The 22893-nt window shown below is 48.6% G+C and overlaps 2 protein-coding genes across 7 annotated transcripts in view; one reads left to right on the top strand and one right to left on the bottom strand.

Annotated features, from left to right (window-relative positions):
* The window catches only part of PCARE (photoreceptor cilium actin regulator), a 12235-nt gene extending 6571 nt beyond the window's left edge, over positions 1–5664 (top strand). The window contains exons 2-3 of one of the 2 annotated variants that reach the window (XM_037744643.1): positions 3823–3824; positions 4134–5664. In XM_037744643.1, the coding sequence (XP_037600571.1) occupies positions 3823–3824; positions 4134–4242 (111 nt within the window). In that variant the 3' untranslated portion in view covers positions 4243–5664. Of the gene's footprint in view, positions 1–3822; positions 3825–3970; positions 4098–4133 lie in introns of both variants that reach the window. The other variant, XM_037744642.1, reaches the window with a different exon arrangement.
* An 11429-nt stretch (positions 5665–17093) lies between these two features.
* TOGARAM2 (TOG array regulator of axonemal microtubules 2) overlaps positions 17094–22893 on the bottom strand; it is a 75836-nt gene continuing 70036 nt past the window's right edge. For all 5 annotated transcript variants that reach the window (XM_037744640.1, XM_017545657.2, XM_017545659.2 and 2 more), the window contains one exon: positions 17094–17576. In XM_037744640.1, coding sequence (XP_037600568.1) covers positions 17239–17576 — 338 coding nt within the window. In that variant the 3' untranslated portion in view covers positions 17094–17238. The remainder of the gene's footprint in view (positions 17577–22893) is intronic.

Below are 22893 nucleotides of genomic sequence, written 5' to 3'. Positions count from 1 at the left end.
GGAAAGTTTTCCTGAATAATATCCTGAAGCGTATTTTCCAGCTTGGATTAATTCTCTTCGTCACATTCAGGTACACCTATCAAATGTAGAGTAGGTCTTTTCACATGCATATGTCTTTACAAAAAGAGTATTTTCTACAACAAAAAATTTAGGGAAAAGAGTAGCACTGTCTTACATTTTTCAAATCTCTTTAGCATCTGGCTTAACATGAAGAGATAACTGGATTCTCAGCTCTGTTTCCATAGTCAGTCTGTTGGGATCTCACACGTCATGTAGCAGACTCTGGGATCTCCACCCTACATTCACAAGAGAATGAGTGAGAAGGAGAAGTGACATCTTAGTATTATGATGAAAATAGTTTTGACCTCATGGGTCAAATAAATAGTTTTGACCTATTAGTGTATCGGGAATAACCAAGGGTCCCCAGACCACACTTTGAGAACAGCTAGTCCTGGAGGCATGGAATATAAATGTGTGGCTTCCTGTAACCCCGAGGACCTGGCTCCACTTCTCCTCTAACTTCAAAAGTTCATATAGTGAGGACAAGAGTATTCATGAGCGCCGAGTACGAGAATCCAGGGAGGGAGTTGCTACCTCCCCCGGGGCAGGCTGAGTTCCAAGTGTGCCTTTCTCATCAGGGAACAGATGTGCACGCCCTTGGCCCAGCCTTGCTGACAGTCCCAGACATGCAGCCACAATGGGGCACGAGTCAAAGTACGGCCATCGCATGAGGACTGCAAGAACTCGGATGCTCCAGTGGTTATTTTACAGAATACATGGAGAAATGTACCTTTTCTCAAACTGTGATGTAGAAACAAAAAAATACCTGAGGTCTATTAGAGAAGAACTCTTATCAATGCGTCTTGATATCAGATCAGACAAAGCTCAGCTACCATCCGTCCTTGCTATCTGTGTAGAGCCTATGACTGTGCAAATCAGCAGTTAAATTTCTGCCAGTGATATGTGTTGCAGACTTCACGATCTGTCCAGGCACAAATGGTAATTTTTTACAAAGTCCTCGGCAGTCAATTTTAAATAAAGATATTATCTCGGGAAAGTTGTGCACTATTACAGTTAGATAAACTTCCCAGCCACTTGAAAGAAATGAAATATTGATTATTTTTGCAAGAATCTTAATGTAACATTGTTCTTTTCTTAAATCTAAAATGAGCTTCCTACAGTACAGTGGTTTTCATCTAAGAAGCTCTGTAAATGTTAATGCATTATTCCTCACTCCAGCCACTTATTCAGTTATTAGATTTCAAAAACTGTGCCCTTCAGGGGAAGAGCTTGAGAGAACAGGCACAATAAAATGACATTAATTAAAAACACTAACATTTTAAAACAGCAGGAACAATAATAAAGTAACATAAAATTGTTCAAGAAGAAAATAATGCCCTTCTCCCAGGCTTCTCCTCAGAATAGGGCAGCCCAAAGGTTGTTTTATGTCCTGAATCTCAATAATTGGGGCAGAGGTGGTGGGGAGGAGACAGTGGCTTGAAAGATGAAGGACAGCCAGGCACAGTGACTAACACATGTAATCCCAGCACTTTGGGAGGCCAAGGTGGGTTGATTACCTGAGGTCAGGAGTTTGAGAGAAGCCTGGCCAGTATGGTGGAACCCCATCTCTACTAAAAGTACAAAAATTAGCCGGGCATGGTGGCACACGCCTATAGTCCCAGCTACTCAGGAGGCTGAGGCACAAGAATCACTTGAACCTGGGAGGCGGCGGTTACGGTGAGCCAAGATTGTACCATTGCACTGCAGCCTGAGTGACAGAACGAGACTCCATCTCAAGAAGAAAGAAAGAGAGAGAGAGGAGAGTTCATAAACAGGAGGCTCCCCAAGGTCATGTGGAAGTTCATATAATAACTCACAACCATTCCCCTGCCTCTTATACCACCACACAGCTCTAAGCCTTTCCACACTGTGATGGGAAAGTGCTCATTCCCCAGCAACCCTGTCTCCAGGCATAAAGCTGGCATCTGGGAGCAGAAACGCACGTGCTGTAAACACACCAAGCCTTTGCCACCCTATGGATGGCAAGCATTTTTTTCTGCCATCCTGCATCTGGGGAAACAACACCAGGAACTGGGCACATGATTTCCCCCAAGATCATGCAACAAGCCAGTGCCAGAGAGCCAGAGACTGAGAACGTGCTGTTTCCCCAGACAGGGACATGCACATGCAGGGACACAGGCACAGCCACAATATCTTGCAGTGGAGGTAGGCTGCAGACTGAACCAGCCTGCCCTTCCAGACACCCCATGCTAGGCAGGAGCCCCCTTTGTAGAAAAATGGATGATGTTTCTATCTCCTGATCTCGGGGCCCTGGGGATTGGGAACAGGCCTTGGAGGCTTACCCAGGAAGCTCAATTACTGAGCGTCTACTGTTACTTATGTGCCAAATCCCCTAGCGGGGGTGCCAGCCTCTAGGTCTCAGGATGTTGGGGCTCTATGTGCATTCGAGAAGGCTCCAGACTTTCTCCCCTCAATGCTATGCTTTCAGTCCTTGCCTGACCGGACTGCCCAGGCATGTGCACTCTGCCGCCTTTACTCAGCCACCTGGATCACGCTGCCCAGTGGGCCCTGGGCCCTGAACACCTGTAGGCACCTGTGATGGGGCCAGAGGCCAACTCCGATGAGACTGTCTCCATGGCACAGTGAGCTGGGTTCCTTCCTGTGTGACAATCATAGTTGTGTGCTGTCTTGGCGCCCACCTCACTTACCCGCCACTCCCACCACCCACCTTGATTTTGTTCAGGTCCAAATGCAAACGTATTCTCCACTGGTTTGGCATCCCACGTAAGTCTAACCTTACAGAGCTGAGCACACTGCACAACAAGGCTCACAGATCGGGCAAGAATGTGCGGTCATGGGCAGAGAGAAGGCCTTCTTGCCTGTGCATGTGGGGACCCAGGGTCCTGTCCTGGCCCTGAGGCGACAGATTGAGAGTTCGGACCAAGGCCCCAGAGTCTCTGTGGGATAATAGTGTGGTCACTAGAGCCCTTTCCTAGTGTCACTTCCTATTCATTCAACAATGTGGCACCACAGTATCCCCACCCCCCATGGAGCACTTATGCTATTAATACAATAGTATGCCAAAGGTCATCCATGCTTCACCCAGTATTGATACCTATGAGTGCCTGATGAGATGGCCACTATTATTACTTCCATTTTATAAGGAAGGAAACTAACACGCAGAGGAATGAACTAACATGCCACAGGGGACACAGCCAGAAAGCCAGAGAGTCAGGACTTGAACCCAGGCAGCTAGCCTCTAATTTCCCCCAGGGAGCCTCAGGCTGTCTTGCCAGCAGATGGCCAGGGTGGCTTCCTGGGCTGGTCCCCTGCTAGCCGCAGCCTGCTCCCCGCTGGGGGCCACCCTCCATTCTGCACTCCCATGCATGCCAAATCCTTTGGAGGTCCCCTCCCCATGCAAAGCCCCTCCTAGCTGTGTCACTCCGCAGCTGGGAAGCTCTGTTCTAGCCAAATTCGGGGCCTGGCTGGGCCAAGCGGCTTGCATTTTTCTCTATTCAGGGAGAGGGTGGCAGCTGTGAGAAGCTGGTTTTTTTCCTTGTTGTTGTTGTTGTCTTTAATTCAACTGGCTAAGCTTAGCCCTTATTAAACAAAGTGCTTTAAAAACGAAAACAAAACAAAGGCCCAGCTCCCAGAGCTTCTGAGAGAGTTGCTTTGTTCAGAGCAGCAGGATCCAGGGCTTCAGGGGAAAGAACAGGATTCAGCCTGTCACCCCAGTGCCCGCAGCACCCACCCCTGCAGACACATGGCAACGGCAGCACCAGCCCCACAAGCCTGGTACAGACGTCAGAGGCCTGGCCTCCAGGGTGCATGGGCCTGTGGGAGAGAGCTGGGGAGGCACAGAAAGGGAGAATGGAGAAAGGGGATGGGGTGGGAAAGAGCCGCAGAGGAGGAGTGTCTGACCTGCCCTTGTCCTTTCTCTCCGCAGCAGCAGCAGCGAGGAGAGCCCTAAGAAGGATGCAGAGCCAGGAAGCAGCCCCTGTGCCCCTGAATTACCGGGCAGTGGCAGGCAGGCATCTCCCCCAGAGTTCTGTGTGCTGGGCCACGGGCTTCAACCGGAGCCCCGCAACAGCCACATCCAGGACAAATCGCAGCCAGAGGCGCAGCGCCAACAGGAGGAGGTGTCCTGACAGGCTGACAAGGGGGCCACACTCATGCAGTCAGCCCAGAAGGCCAAGTGTAACAGCCAAGTGTCCAGCCTGACCCAGAGATGGTGGGCAAACCAAACTCCTACTGAGGCGTCCTGGAAAGGCTTGGAAGGGCCACTGCCCAGCGGGTCGGCTGACTTTTAAACAGTCACCGGTTTCAGTCCCAAATCCTGCTCTGCCTTGGAGTTCAAAGGTTCACCAGAACTTTAGACCCCACAATGACAGTATTTAATCCTTCAAGTGCTGGCCTTAATTTGCTGCATGCTTGATGGGGTTTTAGCTGGGTTCGTTCCATGAGATCACCTAAGCCTCACAACAGGGAATGAAGCAGACAGCATCCTCTAGTTTTGCGCATATGAAAACCGAAGATGTGGAGGGGAGGCCCCTCTCAAGTGTCTTGCTGAAGGTCATAGAGCTAAGAAGATAATAGAGTGAAATTTTGCACAGATGAGTCTGGTGCTAGAATCTCTCTGCTCTTTTTATTACGTTCCATTGCCCATAGGTAGTGTGTCACTCCAGCTGCCTAAAGCAGACATGGGTGCACAAATGATCGGAAAGCTTCTTTGTTTTAAGATTAAGTAGTGCCACAGCACTGAAGTCTCCACTGAGAGCTTTGTTTGGACGTGCATGGCTCCCAAAATGAGAAGGCTGAGTGAGCTGGGATTAAAACATACAGCCCCACCCACCCTCTGTCCTCTCCTCCTTCTCAAGCTGAGTTTCAATGTCATAAACTTAAAGCTGACAGCTCACAATACCAGCCACACTGACTCTCGGCCTAAGCGCGTTACAAATGTTCTCACGGCCCTACGTGTTACGTGCTTCTCGACTGAGTAGGGTGAACCAAACCTCACAAACAGGCACCCCATTCTCCACATGCCTGGCGTGCTGGAGCTCAGAAGACAGCGTAGGTAAGGCAAATACACTTACATGCCAATCCCCCCTCGGAGGCTTCTTGGCCAACTTTCTTCCCAGGTCATCTTGCAGAACTTCTGCTGGAGTCAAAATCAAAGTGAAAAACAGTTGTTCATGCCAAAAACCTGCTTCTGCCAATGAGCTAGATATTTGCGGCAGATCTTGGAATGTTTCCACTGGAGGCTGTGGCATGTGTTCTATTTAGAAAAGATTTTGCAGTAATTGAGTGATTCAATGCCCGCTCAGTGGGTTGGCAAAATACAAGGATTCTTACCCACTGGGGTACAGCTAAGGGACGATCCTCCAGATCTGCTGCAAAGCTGATTTTTTTAAGTTTGGGGAAATTATAGACCTCAAACCCATTCTTTCTAAAATAGATTGTGGGCTCAAAAACTTGTTAAACTGAGTCCCTAGGGACTACAGCGCCCTCCCCTAGAGAGAGGCTATGACTCTGAGTAAATGAATCCCACCTCAACTTGTCCAGTTATTATTCAAAGGCACTCAAAGAACAGCTGATGAAACTACCAAGAGGGGCCACAGCCCATCCCTCTGCTGGAAATGCACATACCCAGCTATCTGCTCACGTGTGCTCCTGTTGCCACCTCCATCTCAGAGCAGTGCTCAGGCAGTGCCCGGGCTGGCTGATGCTAAAGCCAAGCCACACCCACCTCTGGGTGGACACTTGAGAGCTGCCTGGGCTGCAGGCAATGCTGGGAAGTCCAGCCAACCCGGCAGGGCAGGGGCTGAGATAAGCACATGAGAATGAACCAGGTTCAGGTATCTTGCCCGATAAAGATCTGGGCATTCTCCCTAAACGATTGGGCAGGCAACCATTGGGTTACCATGGGGTGAGCCTTAGGTAGGCTGGGCACTGAGCTGAGTAAGCAGGAGAAACACAATGTGGGCAGCCTTTGAGGTCTAGCTCACAGGTAAGTGGCTTCAGGTGGGACTGCTCAGAAACCGGGCCCTGCCTGGACTAGGATTTAGGGGCAGGATTCCTGGAGCTCCGAGGAAACCAAGCTGTTCCCCAGCTGCAGGGAGACTGGAGTGGGATACAGTGGGTGAAACTGAGGTGCCATAAGGGGGTGTAACCACAGGAATCATAAAAATTTTAGTTACTGGAACCAGGATGTGAAGTAGAGCCAGACCAGCAGTGAGGGGAAGCAAGGCTGAGTCTCCAGCCCAGGCCTCCTTCTGTAAAGGGCCTCATCTTAGAAGTCCAGGGCTGGGTAGAAAGTGGAAAGGGTGGCCGAATGCCCGCCGCTGTGGCCATGCAGGCTAGCAGGGAAAGCAGGGAGCCAGCCAGAGGACTCCACCACAGAAGGGGTCAGTGTCACGGAGATCACACAGGACAGTCCAGAATGAATGACTGATGGTTTCCGTGAGCGTGCATGGCAGAAGGCTGAGACTGGAGGTTGCCCCTGAACAGGCTAGGCTGGTAAGCAGCAAGAAGTGCCCCCCATCATGTTACAGGTGGCAGATGAGGGGTTCAGGGCACCTTGGTTCCTGCCATCAGCTGGGGAGATGCCCATGATGCCTCCTTGTCCCTCTGGAAGACCTCCACATTTGCTTGGTGCCAACATGTGTCAGGACAGGGCAAAGCTCCTGCCATAGGACCCCACATGTCATGTCATAAGAGCCCCCAGCTGCCACCAGACCTAGGCAGCAGGGACAGTGAGCTGGTGACACCATTGTGTTACCCAGTGACCCAAGACTACTGGAATTCCAAGTCAGCTTCCCCCACTCCAGGGAAGACAGAGAGGGGTTGCCAAGGGGCTGGGGGCTGGGGGTCAATGAGGTCAAAGGCGAAGCAGTGCCAAGCCAGCATAGGAGCAGGTGGGTCAAAGATGTGTTTTTGGCTACCATACCAACTACTAGACTTAGCTCAAATTACACATTAGACTTTGTACAAAAGAAATTAAATCCACAACGGAACAGTTTCTTGGCATCTGCTCAGTTTTGCCCCTCCTAGAGACCAGGCCTTCCACAAACTTGAGTCTGCCTTGGAGCACACATTGCTGGTGGCAGAAGGGGGCAAACCCAGCTGCACAGTCTCAGATGTGCTGCTCACGCCCGCCCTCTCCCTGCCACCCAAGAAGGGTATCCTTGCTACACCAAATCCACTTCCTTTGCCCAAGGGAGAAGGGAGGACAGTTTTTCTTTGTTCTGCCTTTTGTTTTGGGGTTTTAAAAAAAAATTCTTATTAAGCCAATGGACCCAACTCATTGAAGACCCATGAGTCTGCGCTTTTTCTTCATAGAGTTAGAAACCAAGGACTGTTGGGGATACACACAAGGAGGAACCCACCGCAGATCAAGCTAAGGGGCGCATATCACGCCCATCTTCTTCCTCAGCCAGCTCCACTCTGGAGGAGCACAACCTTCATCCTCCTGACCATGGAGGCCCCAGAGCTGTGAAGAGGGAGGTACTGCGCCCAGCCCTTTACCCAACACTTTAGGGACACTGTAAACAGTTCCACTCCAGGGAAAAAAACACAATTTTCTGTTTCCATCAAAAGGATTCATGGAGGAAAAAAAAAAGAAAACATATTCTGGCAGAACAGTGATAGCTTTTTGCAAGTATAAATACAATCTTCAAGAGGAAATATAACCTCCCTCTGCGGCTGGGGTCTGGGCTGCTGTGTACTCTAAGGAGCATCTATTTTCCTTCTTCATGTCGTATGCCCAGTTCAGAGCCTGAAATAACCCATGTTGATAGGAAAGGCGGGGCAGACAGACCAAAGAGACTCTTCTTTTTTTGTGAAGGGCCTAGGCTTGACAAAACTTGCCTCATAAACCGTGCAATGTGAATGAAAGGGATTTGGAGATATATATTCTATTTCTGAAATAAACCCGTGTTTTGCATGTATCAGGGGAGCCAGTGCAGTGAATTATAAGTGCTGACGTGTTTGTCAATTGATCATCTGCTTGACGGCTTCCAGGCTGCTAAAGCACCCACTCTATCTTTCAAAGGAAATCTTTTCAAAGGTAATATATTTTTAAGTAGCGCCACATCAAAGATTCAGTGGAACTGCCATAAAGTACACATGTTCTGAGCCTATACTAACAGAACATATTATACTGCACCATCGTCTATTCCCAGTGCCAACCTGAAGTTTAAATAAAGTTCCATCAATCCAGCCAGACATTTTTATGAAATGTAATTAAAAATGCATCACACAAGAAGAGGAGCAAACAGTTAATTCACTCGGCACTCTAATTCAATTTTATGGAGGACCCTGGACGCCGCAGGCTTGATTGTACTCCCGGACTTCAGAAAGTAACTTCGAAAGTAGTCTGTGGGTCCCGCATCAGGTGGCTCTAGAATTCCACTGACCTGGTCACCCGCTTTTGAATGCTGTCATTCCAGACACCCTTAAAGTCTAGCACACGAGGTGGCAATCGGTTTTGCATGGAGTGATAGCACTGGCACGGCTCAGCTAATGCCCATAGATAAAGGTGACCAGCCTAAATTGGAGGAAGAAGAAAAAGTGGAAGAAGAGAACAGGATGGGAAAGAAAGGACCACAGTAAATAGAGCACTCACCCTCGGAAGCCAGAGGGTATCACGCTCCTGAGGGTTGGAATTAGAACACCAGAGCCTGAGTCCTGACACCTCCCTTCCCTGGCTCTGTGACCTGGCATCTCTGGGCCTGTGTCTTCATCTGCAAAGCGGTGATGATAACGTTAGCCTACTTATCCCGCCATCTGCACGACAGGGGCAAACCTGTCTTTTCTAAGCCATTTTTTTGAGCCATCTTGGGGAACGGAACTCATAATCCTGGCCATTTTGGTCTTTAATGTTCATTTCTGCTGCCTCCACACTGTAAGATCCTGATTAAGAAAAGAAGCCAATATCTTTTCCCCCTCATTCCTGAGCTGCGCTTTGATCTTTGGAGACAGTTAAAAACAGCTGTCAAACTCTGCAAGAATTGACTTCCTTCTTTGAAGGTTTTCATGTCTTTCAAAGTGGAGAGAAAAGACTTGACAACATTTGCTTGCAATCGCAAGTACATATGTCAAATATGCCACATGGAAAAAAACAAATTAAGCTTCTGAATCTCCCGTCTTTCCTGTGTTGAGTCATGAGGCTGTCAGGCAGTCAGGACAGAAAGCCTGCAATTACTCTGAACACTCCTAAACAGCGGGCTTTGCACGCAGTGTGGGATGAGGCTCCCGTTAATAATAATTCTACCTTTCTTTGTATGTAACGCTCTATTTTTCAAAATGCGATTATCTACAACGTTTCATTAAATCTTTGGGAGAAAAAAGACTCTGTGAGATGGACAAAGCAAGTGTCTTTTCAATACCTTTTACGCATGAAAAAAAGATCTCACTCCAAAGATACACTGCCAGTGAGGGCAGAGCAGGCCTCTTACCCACCCTGCCCAGTCTTCCTCCTGATACTGCTTTCAGCAGGATCTAGATTATTCCAGAGAAGCGTACTGGAAGGAGATAGCATACCTTTCTATGGAAGAAATTCTCCATTTTCTCCAACATTTACAAATAGGAAATTATTTTTCTTTTTAAAGATATACAGTCTCACTTTGTCACCCAGGCTGGAGTGAAGTGACATGATCATAGCTCACTGCAGCCTCGAACTACTAAGCTCAAGTGATCCTCCCACCTCAGTCTCTGCATTAAGTGGGACTATAGGCATGTACCACCTATGCCCAGCTATGATTTTTTATTTTTTGTAGAGATGGGGTCTTGCTATGTTGCCCAGGCTGGTCTCAAACTCTTAGACTCAAGCAATCCTCCCACCTCAGCCTCCCAAAGTGCTGAGATTACAGGTGTGAGCTGCCACACTTAGCCCAGGAAATTATTTTTCATCTCCAACCAAAATTCAGCTATAATTCTAGCCATTCCTCAAACTAGTTTGGATGGAAACTCAAAACAAGTTTTCCATTTTTTTTTGAGACAGTGTCGCTGTATCACCCAGGCTGGAGTGCAATGGCGAATGGCACGATCTCAGCTCATTGCAACCTCGCATCCCAGGTTCAAGCAATTCTCCTCCTCAGCCTTCTGAGTAGCTGGGACTACAGGCGCACGCCATCACACCCGGCTAATTTTTGTATTCTTAGTAGAGATGGGGTTTCACCATATTGGTCAGGCTGGTCTCAAACTCTTGACCTCAGGTGATTCACCCGCCTCGGCCTCCAAAAGTGCTGGGATTACAGGCATGAGCCACCCCGCCCAGCCAAGAATTTTAAAAATATAATAAATCCCTCTACGAATCTCATCCACTCCCATCCTTTTCCACCTCCACCCCCGACCCATGCACACATACACAACTGCTGCTAACATTAAGAAAAAAAGAAAAGTCTTTTCCAAAAAATATTTGCTTCTCATTGCCTGAACCCTGAAGTGGGCTTCCAGATGAAAGCTGGCAGGAGCAGACGCAGCCACTTCTGGAGACAGCTCTTTATTGCCACTGCCTCACAGTGGTAAAAACCGGTAGATGAGACAGAAAGGAATATAGACCCTGGGAAACAAATTGCCTTCCTGAAAATTATTTATCTAGCTATTTTTTTTTCCTCCTTCGGAAGGGGAGAGGATTGGCTGTGTTTACAAAACCTGGTGACTTTTTAAGTGATTGTTTAGTTAGCAGCTTCCGACATCAGCTGCGGAGATGCTAGATCACTTTAAGGATGTAAAAATTCTCAAGGAGAACCCAAGGTGATGCTAATAACAGCTGTCAACCCGCAGAGAGGTAATTATAAAGATGTGATTAAAACAAAGCAAAGCCTTCAAATGTTATAGCCGGCTTCACTGAAACACCAGGGGATAGGCTATAGTGAAACCAGCACACCCCCTGAATAAACCCCAGTAAAGATAAGGACCAAAGAGAAGCCCCCAAGTGGTCCCTGACTCAGAAACACGCACCCACTAGGGAGCACCCGCGCACAGTGATGCTGCCGTGCTGTCTGGAACCCGGCTGGGAGCAGGCAGTTAGGACGATGCTTCCCAGCCTGCCTGATCTTCAGAGTCAGCTGCTTGATAATTTGCAGATTTCCAGCCCTTCCCCCCAGAAACAGATCTACAGCCAAGACTAAGAGCCTGCGTTTTTAAAGAGCACTTGTTCCTGTCTCTCCGTCTCCCCCACAAGCAATTCTTTTCATCAACCACATTTGGTAAAGACTGGTTTAGGGTAAAGGCTCCCAGGTGTGGGCTAGCCTGAATAATAACCACTGAAAGCTTTGAGATTGTGACGGAGGTTCTCAACCTGGAGAGTGAGTGACTGAAGCTCTGATTCAGTAGCTCTGGAGTACAACCCAGGGATCTGTACTTTAACAAGCACTGTGGGTGAGATTGCAACAAGCAGGCTGCCGTCCACACTTACGGCCTACATCATCCCCAGGCCAACAGCCTCCAAAAAAGGCATACCTGAAGCCTTCCCTATTCCACTATTCCAGCATTCCTCTGCTTGCATATGAGTCTTTGCCAAAACTCGGGTCATCATGGCAGGCTCCCTTGCTATAGCAAGCTCTGAATAGATTACGCTTTTCTCAGGTCTTCATTTGTGTTCACAAATCCTAACCACACCAGAGGTTCACAGCATATCCTAATGATCAGAGCTGACCAAGCAGACCCTCTCTGCCCTGAAGCTTTTGCAGGCAAAACTCTGGGACCAGACTAACTCCAGAAATCCATGGGATTTCAGTGGATCCTCTCAAAGGGCTCAAACTGACCCAAGGAAAGGTAAATGTCTTTGAGCCATAAAGCATTCTGGAACAGAAAGTCAGGGGCTTTGGAGTCAAACAGGACTGGACACATACCCAGGTTTCAACCACTTTCTTGCTGTCTTAGGGCCTGACCCCGCAAAGTGTGGCCCCTGCCAGACTCACAGGATTGACATCACCTGAAAATTAGACAATACAGAATCTCAGACCCCACCCAAGCCTGCCGAAGCAGAATCCACACTTTACCAAGATTCCCAGGAGATTCCTGTGCACTGACTGAGGCTGTTCATTAAGCATCACTGAGGCCCAGTTTCCTCATCAGGAAATGGGAGAAATAATATCTTCCTTATAAGATGTCAAGAAAAATGGCAGACCTGGAACACCGCAGACATTGAATGAGAAGGTTGGCTCTTTCTCTCGGCTTCCCTTTCTGGGCCCCGTCTTCCTCCCTCCATTATAAGAACAGAAGATTTATGGTCATTTCTCCCTTTCTTTTCCTAATGGCAGAACTAAGTTGTAATGAAAGGGAAATGCTTTAGGCAAGAAAGCATTCTGCTCCCCTGTAAATCATCCCCACTCCAGCCTCAAAGGTCAGAGGAGTAAAAGGGAGGGAGCAGCCACAAGGAGAGAAGAGCTTCTGGGTTTTCTTCTCTGTGTGTATTGAGTGGGTGGTTGTCAAAGCACATGGGGAAAGGGGAAGGCAGCTGGGGAAATGACAGGTCCCAAACAGAACAGCTCCCAGTTTTCATGGCCTTATGCTAAGTACTTTATATGAATGTTCTCATCTGGGCACGGTGACTCATGCCTACAATCCCAGCACTTTGGGAGGTTCAGGTGGGCAAATCACGAGGTCAAGAGATTGAGACCATCCTGGCCAACATGGCGAAACCCCATTTCTACTAAAAATACAAAAATTAGCCAGGCGTGGTGGTACATGGCTGTAATCTCAGCTACTCAGGAGGCTGAGGCAGGAGAGTCGCTTGAACTGGGGAGGTGAAGTTTGCAGTGAGCCAAGATTACGACACTGCACTCCAGCCTGGCAACAGAGCGAGACTCCATCTCAAAAAAGAAGAATGTTCTCATTCATCTTCACCACAGCGAGGTGAAAGTGGGTATTGATGTCATCCACACACTAGATTAATAAGGAAAGTGAAGATCAGAGAGGTTGACAAATAGGTCCCAAGCCCCACACCAGCAGCCACAGGCCTGACTCCAGGGCATGGACTGAGTTTCTGCCGTTAACCCCAGGACGCTCTAGGGCTGTGAGGTAAGGGAGCTGGCAGGCCAGAAACCCACAGGGACTAAGCCATGGGCAGGTTCCTTTTTTTATCAGATTCTTTATTGTGTTTTTAAATTTTGCCCAGCCATTAGAATCACCTGGAGTTAAAAGAAGAAAAATATACAGCTGCCTAGGCCTGACCTCAGACCAATTGAATCAAAACACTGTAGGGTAGGGGGTGGGGGTAGAACTCAGTATTTTTTAAGTCTTGCCAGATGATTCTGAAGCACAGTGAAAGGGGGGAAACATTCATTATCTCTGAAGGTAGGAGATGATAGAGAGAGGAGAAAACAAGACGAGAGATTTTGTTCCCAGACCAAGCTGAGGGTCGGGCTATTTCCCCTGGCCCAATAACAAGATGCAAATGAACTGGAGAGGAAGAGAGTTTATTTCTATAACCGGTCACAGGGAGAAGGCCTGGAAAATACCACCAGACCAACTCAAAATTACAGTTTTCCAGAGCTTACATGCCTTCTAAGCTACATGACTATGTGTAAGTGTGCCTTCATCCAAAGACATACATGATTAACTTCTTCTAATCTGTAACTAAGATCTAAGTCCTGAAGACCTTCCTCTGGAGCCTCAGTAAATTTAGTTAATCTAGATGGGTCCAGGTGCTCGGGTGATTACCCTTATCTTGTCTCCTGCTAAATCATGGAGGGTTGGGGAGTTCCTTCAGACCCCAATAAAACTGGTTTAATCCTAAAAGGATCCCGCTAAGAATTCCTTCATTATCTTGTCATGCTTTAAGGCTCAGGAAAGGCCTAGGCAAAATTCTTGGGCTTTTATTACATTCCAGCCTTCGTGTAAGGCTACTGGCTCTCTCAGCTTTTAGTGTTTAACTTAACCACTCAGTCACTATTGAAACAGTTGTTATGGAGGCCTGCGTTAGCAAGACCTGACCTGCCACAATGGACCTAGAGGAAAAGTTCCCTAAGATCTCAAAAAATTCTACTTGATGTAAAAGGAAGTCCTGGCACTTACAGTTCTCAGACAGGTCTCCAGTCTGTGAGTCTCACTCTGAACCGAGTACACCCATTTTTCTAAGAAAGAAAAAGTTCTTAAAATTATTTGTCTGCTGGGTGCAGTGGCTCATGCCTGTAATCCCAACACTTTGGGAGGCCGAGGCAGGTGGATCACGAGGTCAAGAGTTCGAGACCAGCCTGGCCAACATAGTGAAACCTTGTCTCTACTAAAAATACAAAAATTAGCCAGGCATGGTGGCACATGCCTGTAGTCCCAGCTACTCAGGAGGCTGAGTCAGGAGAATCACTTGAACTTGGGAGGCAGAGGTTGTGAGCTGAGATTGTGCCACTTCACTCCAGCCAGGGCAACAGAGCAAGACTCTGTCTAAAAAATATATATATATATATATATTTATTTATCTTCTCTTTTCCCTATTTCTCCTTGTTCCCCACTTCCTTCTTAGCTCTTTAGAAATTCAACTATAACCTACTAACTCCCCTTCACCAGACACTCCTACAGGGCAAGTTCATCTCACTGTGTGCTTAGAAGCTTCAGAGCAGAACTTGCACCCACTAGGAAACTGCCTACAGAGACAAGTCAATTAATTAATAACCCAAAGTGTGCCTACTACGAAACTCTCCCTCACCTGGAGAGCTTCAGCCACCTTTACAACCTCACGTTTTCCCACAGAGATGCCAGCTCAACCACCCAGTAGATAAGTCATCAAAGCAAGTATGTGGGCTCCCCCACCTGCCCGCTTCCTCTCCTGCAGGACATTCATGCCAGCACACACACCCCCACACACACTTTAAAAGTGCCCACTTTCTGGTCCATAAATGAAGCGGTACCCCTCAAGGCAGCTTCTTCCCCTAAACTAAAAAGTCACTTTCCTTGTTCCAGACCTCCCATTTGTTCATCGGAGTCTACAAGCGATGAGTGGCTGAACCTGCATTTCTGTTACACGAATAGAGCGATTGAGAGAGAATCTTCCATGATTAGAGGCTGCATTCCCACGCCCAAGGGCATCTCATGTAAGTGGCATTCCTGGCCACACAGAACCAAGCAAAGGATGTGTGGGCTCAGCCCCAGCCCCGGCTCTGAGGACAATCTTCATTTCCCACGACAGGCCTTCCCATTAGATTCCCACAGGTATTCCCAACAGGCCCAGGGCCAGGCCACCAACATGCAGTCTTCCCTTTGTTTTAAAAGTAATGACCTGGGGAAATCTTTTGAGAAGAAAATTTCCCAAGGTACCCCGGAGCTACCCAGGGCATCCCAGCAGCTTCACACCACAGGTGTGATTAAAACATGAAATAATGAGGGAAAAGAGAACAGTGTAAAGATGTATTCTGCACTTTTCCCCTGTTTTCAATCGTTTTCGATGACTCCACCCCTGAGTGGGAGGGGGACCCATGGGATGGGAAGTTTCCTGTGTGAGAACAGGCATGGAAGGCAGGAACACAAGACAGTACTGCTGAGCTTCACTTCTGCCTTCAGAATCCCTCCCAGACTCTACATCCCTGGACTCCTAGGGATCTAAAAAATCCTGAAATATTCTGATACATTCTAGGATAAAAGCAGAAAATGCGAGTCTCCTCACCAAACCAAAAACATTTGCTCTGATGACAGACAAACACAATTAATTACATCGTGTGACACTTTTAAAACACTGACTGTCAGCCTCTTGGGCGTTTTTGGATGGCTGCCTGTCTTTCAGGCCTTTAACCTGGGTCAGTAAGAATCAACAAAGAGCTAGATGGTCCCAGGGAAGCCCCTGGTGGGGTCACAATCAGGTGAGTAGCAGCTCACTGGGCTGGAATTACCCAAAGTCACTCTTAAGCTGCCTATGAAAAGCCCACGGCCAGGGATGACTTGCAGGGCCCAACCTCACCCCAGGGCATAAGGAGGGGCCGGCCTAGCTACAGCTGCCACAAGGCAAGATGGGAAAGTGGCTTCCTCAGCCTGGCGGGGTCTGGAAATACATCAGTGAGTAGATTGGGGGCTTTCCAGAGCCAGACTCCCCGGGAGAGGCTCAGAATAGGGATGTGGAACAGATGCTATGCCTAGGGGGCAGATGACAGTGGAAAGAGGTTCCGCTGGGGAAGGTTTGGGGAAGGGGGTGTCTGTCAGAAAACTTGCTGGCTGGAGGCTGGGCCGTCAGGGCTAAGGTCGTCTGGATCTGCCCCAGCGTGTGACTGCAGGGTGGGCTCCCTGTGAGAGCTGGGATGCTGCCCCTTCAGCCTTCTCTGTACCAGCCCTGCCTGCCCATGCATTTAAGATCATGGCCTGAGCTCTCTTTCTGGTCACACAGTTGTTAATCTGCCACTGGTCCCAGCCAAGGCAGAGCCTCCTCTAATGTGTCCAGATCCTGAGCCCCAGACTTCCCTCTCCAACTGCCAGGACCTCATTTCACTGGCTGCTCCCCCAGGGGGGCCAACACCTTCTCTGCTTGCATAAGTCCTGGCCTGTGCTGTGCCCACACACGTCTCCAGGCTGGTGATGCAGCCCACAATTGCAGCCCGTGCAATTTCAGACCCGGCAGCAACTGCATACCGATAGCGCGTTATGCTCCACATGAATCTCCATTTTGAGTGCTTCACGGGGAAAACATCATCTAGTCCTCTCCAGGACTAGCCAGAATGCCGCCTTCTAGAGAAGGCTTTTAGTGATGCAAATGTCAAATTCCCCTTGTCTTTTGATAAGCTGGGCAGATCCCATCTGAAGGCTCCCACGGGACCAACAGACGCACTGCAGCTTTCGCAGGGGGATGCACGACATCCCTGAACACATTTGTTACACTCACCTCCACTCAGGCCCATAACAAATGGCCTGGATTCGATGACCAAGCCAGGAGCTGCAGGTTCGGCGGGGCTTGCCCAGCAGGTCACAGATGGGGAACTATTGTCTCAAACGGGCTGCAACTTACAGGTCCGTGCTACCCTTTTCCTTCTCCTTTGTCTCAACATTGTCCGCAACTGGTTTTGCTGCTGTCACATTTCGTCTCATTCGTCACAAACCTAGTTACTAAAACATTTTCTGCAATTAAAAAAGTGCAAGATAATAAAGCCTTAGAAAAATAAGTAACTCTTTTATTTCTACTTCAAAATACACCATGTACATCTGGAACTCTAAGGGGTAAAGTAACCAGGAGAGTATTCCACCATAAAAATGAAACAAGATAAAAAATAATAATTGCCCATTTCAGATCCGTCTTTAATCCAGCTGGAGAGGGTGTGAGCTGCCAGTTGTCTTGCTGTCAGGGGTCACCCCTCTTTCGGTGGCCTTGTGGCTGCCTCCCAAGGATTCTGAGTCTAAGAGGTCCTGGAGCGTCTTGAGGACATGCTTTGGCTGGCTGGTGGCAAAGTCCAGCAGGCGGGAGCCCATGTGCTCCTGGAGGCTCCGGGACAGCCGGCACACCACCGCACGGACGTTCCCACTGGGCACGGGCAGGATGCCGTTCCAGGGGGTGGTGTTCAGGAAGTGCCAGAGGACAGGAAGGACATGCCGCTCTACCGCCTGAGGCTTCCGGGGGTAAACTGAGGCCACCAGCACTGTCAGGCAGAAAAAGAAAGTCACTTGAGCCAGTCACTCTCTCCCTCTCCCACTTCCCTCTCTTGGGACACCAACTTTGTTCCCCAAAGGGCTAGCAGCCCAGCAGACGCAGTGCCTAAGGATCATGACACATTTAGGGGCCCATGAAAATGTGTTAGCTTCTTTTAACATTAGTAGAAAATATATGAACATATCCAACCTGGTTTATATCTATACTTACACCAACCATTCAAAAACTATAATTTTTGAATATTTTTAATGGAGAAAGGGGCATGCAAAGGCAGAAGTATGCAGAGTCTCTGACAATCATAATGGTTCCTCCAGCCCAGGGAACAGGAAAAAGGCAGGCACAGCTAGCCACAATCCTACCCCACCAGCTGTGTCAGCCTGAAGAAGCCACCTGACCTTTCTGAGCTTTTTCCAAATCCATAAAGTAGGGGAAAAAATGCTGAACTAAGGCCAGGCACAGTGGCTCACGCCCGTAATCCCAGCACTTTGGGAGGTCAAGGCAGGTGGATCACGAGGTCAGGAGTTTGAGACCAGCCTGACCAACATGGTGAAACCTCGTCTCTACTAAAAATACAAAAAATTAGCTGGGCATGGTGGTGCATGCCTGTAATCCCAGCTACTCAGGAGGCTGAGGCAGGAGAATCACTTGAACCCAGTAGGCGGAGGTTGCAGTGAGCCGAGATCATGCCACTGTACTCCAGCCTGGGTGACAGAGCGGGACTTCGTCTCAAAAAAAAAAAAAAAAAAAAAAAAAAATGCTTAACTAACCGCTCAAGATTGTTAGAAATTCGATAATAAATATACATAAGGTCCCTACCTGTAGGCAGGCAGACGACAAATAGTAACTATATTGGTATTGCATTTATCCACATCACCACCTATGGAAGTCCACGCAAATACAGAGGAAAAACTACGGGGAGGGAAATCGAGACCTTCTCACATGACGCATGACGGCAGACAAGACAGCTGGCAGGGAAGACGGCTAGCACAGCCTCCCCGACGCCCGGATGCCAAACCTCTGGACGAGACCAGCTGCAGAGGCACGAACATGCTTGTGAACCACCAAGCTCTGCACAGACCATTCCATTGATGAATCCCTCAAATCTGGTTGCCCAAGGCACCCAACCCTCTCTAAACCCCAGAGAACCCAGAAGCCAGCTGAATCTGCCAACCAGCCTCCATCACCGGAGCAAATGCCAGAGCTGTGGCCGCATCAAAACCGCATCAAGAGCTCTCCTGGGTCCCCAGAGGGGACCTTCAACTGTGGCCGCATTACCCTAAATGCATTAGCACTAACGAAGCTGGCTTTGCGACTCACACACTCTGCCTGTCATCCTGCCAAAGGATAATTGCTGGGGCAGGCAAACAACACTCATAGCAGTGCTTTATTGATTCTGGGGGCAAAGAAACTGGAAGATTCTGCGGGCCAGGAATTCTGCAGAAAACAGTTTCCATATCCTGGAAACTGCCTGAGCCCAGGGCTCAGAGCTTTGCGGCAAAGCTCCATTTCGCGCTCACAGCACCCTCAAGGCAGGATGTCTGTTCACTTTCCAGAGGAGGAAAGCAAGACTCAAATCAAGGCAAAGCGCAAAGCAGAGGACCGAGGCCAAATCTGCCTGGACTCCAAAGTCCACGCTCTTTCTATCCCCAACTATCCCCAAATTTCTAGGGATTCCATATTTCAGAGACTGATCGGGAGTTTCATTCATTCATTTATTCATTCATTCATTCATTCATTCATTTACTGGGACAGGGTCTTGCTCTGTCACCCAGGCTGGAGTGGAGTGGCACAATCATGGTTCACTGCAGTCTCGACCTCCCGAGCTCAAGTAATTCTCCTGCCTCAGCCTCAGTAGTTGGGGACCACAGGCATGGACCACCATGCTCAGTTAATTTTTTTAAAATTTTTTGTAAAGATGGGGTCTCATTCTGTTACCCAGACTGGTCTTGAACTCCTCAAGCAATCCGCCTACCTTGGCCTCCCAAAATGCTAGGATTATAGGTGTGAGCTGCCAAGTTTTATTTTTAATGAAACTGCAAATTGTCCTTCCCTCATCAGCTCCACATCATCCAATCCCTTAGGATGTCTTTCCCCGAGAGCCCCGTGGGTCCCTCTGATTTCAAAGCCAGCCTTGAACAATGAGGAACCAGGGAAGATGACTTGGGCCACCTCTGGTCAGCCTGACACTCTCTCGGTGACATTTCTCAAGGAATGTTGTCTTTGAGGCCACACCCTTGGGGCTCTTGCAGGGAACCTTAGAGGTGAAGGTGGCCCTGATAACTGGAAGGGCAGGACTGCACCCTGTGGGTCACCCCAGCATTCCCCAGGAAAGGATCCTGGAGGAAAGGGCTTGGAGGAGCTTTCTAAAGTGAAGCGAAGAGGTACACTGATTGGAAAGAGTTGAGAGTTCTGTTCCCTGTGCTTGAAACAGGCTGAGTCGGAAGAGAACAGGTGACAGGAAAGCAGTCCCTGTCAGCCCCAGGGTGGGAGATGAGGGGAAACTAGAAGGAGTTCAGTGAGAGGGAACCAAAAGAAAATGAATAACCCAGCTGGGCGTGGTGGCTCGTGCCTGTAATCCCAGCTACTCAGGAGACTGAGGCAGGAGAATTGCTTGAACCCAGGAGGTAGACATTGCAGTGAGCTGAATGGCACTATTACACTCCAGCCTGAACAACAGAGTGAGTCTTCATCTTAAAAAAAAAAAAAAAAAAAGAAAAGAAAAGAAAATGGATGATCCTGACCTATACTTAATAACGATAACTCAGAGGTGTTCTGAATCTCCATGGAATCTCACCTGCAAAAATAAGTGAAAACGCAAAGACATATTTGTATACCCATGTTTATACCAACCTTTTTCACAATTGCCAAAAGGCAGAAGCAGCCCAGTGTCCACTGAGGAATAGATAAACAAAATGTGGCATGTACACACAATGGAATGTTATTCAGCCTTCAAAAGGAAAGGAATTCTGGCCAGGTGCTGTGGCTCACACCTGTAATCCAAGCACTTTGAGAGGCCAAGGCAGGTGAATTACTTGAGGTCAGGAGTTCAAGACCATCCTGACCAACACGGCAAAACCCTGCCTCTACTGAAAATGCAAAAACTAGCTGGGCGTTGTGGTGGGTGCCTGTAATCCCAGCTACTCGGGAGCCTGAAGCATGAGAATGGTTTGAGCCTGGGAGACAGTTTGCAGTGAGCTGAGATCTCATCACTACACTCCAGCCTAGGTGACAGGATGAGAATCTCTCCCCACAAAAAAAGTTGGGGGGACCAGGTGCAGTGGCTCACGCCTGTAATCCCAACACTTTGGGAGGCCAAGGTGGGTGGATCACTTGAGGTCAGGAGTTCAAGACCAGCCTGGCGAACATGGTGAAACCCCATCTCTAATAAAAATACAAAAAAAAAAAATTAGCCAGGCATGGTGGCAGGCACCTGTAATCCCAGCTACTCAGGAGGCTGAGGCAGGAGAATGGCTTGACTCAGGAGGCAGAGGTTGCAGTGAGCCAAGATCGTGCCACTGTACTCTAGCCTGGGCAACTGAGACTCTGTCTCAAAAAAAAAAAAAAGGGAAGGAAATTCTGACACCTGCTACAACATGGATAATAGATAAATCCTGAGGATATTCTGCTGTGTGAATTAAGCCAGACATAAAATGACAAAAACTGTATAATTCCATTTATATGACATACCAAGATAGCCAAAATCATAGAGACAGAAAGTAGAATGGTGGTTACCAGGGTCTGGTGAAGGGAGGAATGGGGAGTTAGTGCCTAATGGGGACATGGTTTCTGTTTTCCAAGATGTGAAGAGTTCTGCAGATGACTGTAAAACTTCATGGACACTTAGTACCCACTGAACTGTACACCCAAAAATGGTTAAGGTGGCAAATTTTATGTTGTGCATTTTAACACAATATTTTTAACAGGGGGTAAGGTGGTTTGACTGTGTCCCCACCCAAATCTCATCTTGCATTGTAGTTCCCACAATTCCCACGTGTCATGGGAGGGAACCGGTGGAGTCTTTCCAGTGCAGTTCTCATAATAGTAAGTCTCAGGAGACCTGACGGTTTTATAAGGTTATAAGGAGGAATTTCCCTGCACAAATTCTGTCTTCCTTGCCACCATGTAGGATGAGTGGCATGATTGTGAGGCCTCCCCAGCCATGTGGAACTGTTCGTCCATTAAACCTCTTTTTCTTTATCAATTACTCAGTCTCGGGTATGTCTTTATCTGAGAACAGACTAATACAGCAAGGAAAAGTGAGAACTATCTCAAGAACCAGGCCCAGGCGCGCACCCTCCACCCCGACACCCACCAAAGGCTGGGGGTCTCCACCTGTGCCCCAAAGAGCCCCCTTCCCCATCCTGCTACATTTTCTCCGCTCCTGCTCCTTGCAGTCTCTTCCAGAGTCAGGTGCGTTTACACTTCAGCCCCCAGGAAGCTCACTCCACAGGAAGAGTAGCAGTCCCCACCTGAACTCAGTTCCACAGCCAACTCCACCTTCTCCATTCACATCTTGGCTAATAGAATTCAGGCTACTTCAGAGCCACATGCCCCAGGTGCAAGGATGTGGCGGTCACCTGGGTAGCAGGGGTTGACTCTGAAGCTGGCAGAGATGGTGAGGCCCTTCTGGGGGCCAGCATGAGGGACTAAACTCCACTAAACTCCAGCTTAGAAGCAGCTGAAGTAATTAGCAGATTTACTCCTATTAAGCCGTGCTATTATTAGACATCACCTGTATCAATAAAAATTTTCTTTTCTGTTCCTCGTGGACACAGAGTTAACAGAAGAGCTATGGAGAAGCTCTTGCTTTTGAGGTCTCTTGGAAATAAGAAAAAAATGACAGTAAGTGGATATGGTGAAGATACTAGCCTACCTCTGGGCCCCATAAATTACCCAGACAAGGAGAGGTAAACCTTTCATGCAGAAAATGCTGATTTTGAGCAATGGCAAAGGGTTCCTTGTCTGGTGCCTAGGGCTGTCTTAGTTATATACCCTGTTCTGCCCCAGCGCACCCGCAGCCAGCGCTGCCTCACTCGCCCCATTTGCTCCGGGAAGACCTCGAACCTGCCTTCCCGTAAGGAAAGAGGCCACTCCAGGAATGCTACAAGGACAGAACCATGCAGAGGCAAAGCCAGGAGCAACAGATAGGGCAGGGGAAGAGCTGAAAGGGCAGCTGGCATCAAGGTCCTCTGCCATACAGCATGTGCCGGGCCCCTCTCTGAATGCTCACAGCCGGGCTAGGAGGGGAGGGCAGCAGAAGACCAGTGATACCATGTGGGACGCAGCCTTGAGAAGTACTTGGGGAG

Source organism: Cebus imitator, unplaced genomic scaffold (genome assembly GCF_001604975.1).
Source record: "Cebus imitator isolate Cc_AM_T3 unplaced genomic scaffold, Cebus_imitator-1.0 Scaffold180, whole genome shotgun sequence".
Lineage (NCBI taxonomy): Eukaryota > Metazoa > Chordata > Mammalia > Primates > Cebidae > Cebus > Cebus imitator.
The sequence above is the reverse complement of the archived record's forward strand: the minus strand, read 5'-3'. Positions and strand labels throughout refer to the sequence as shown.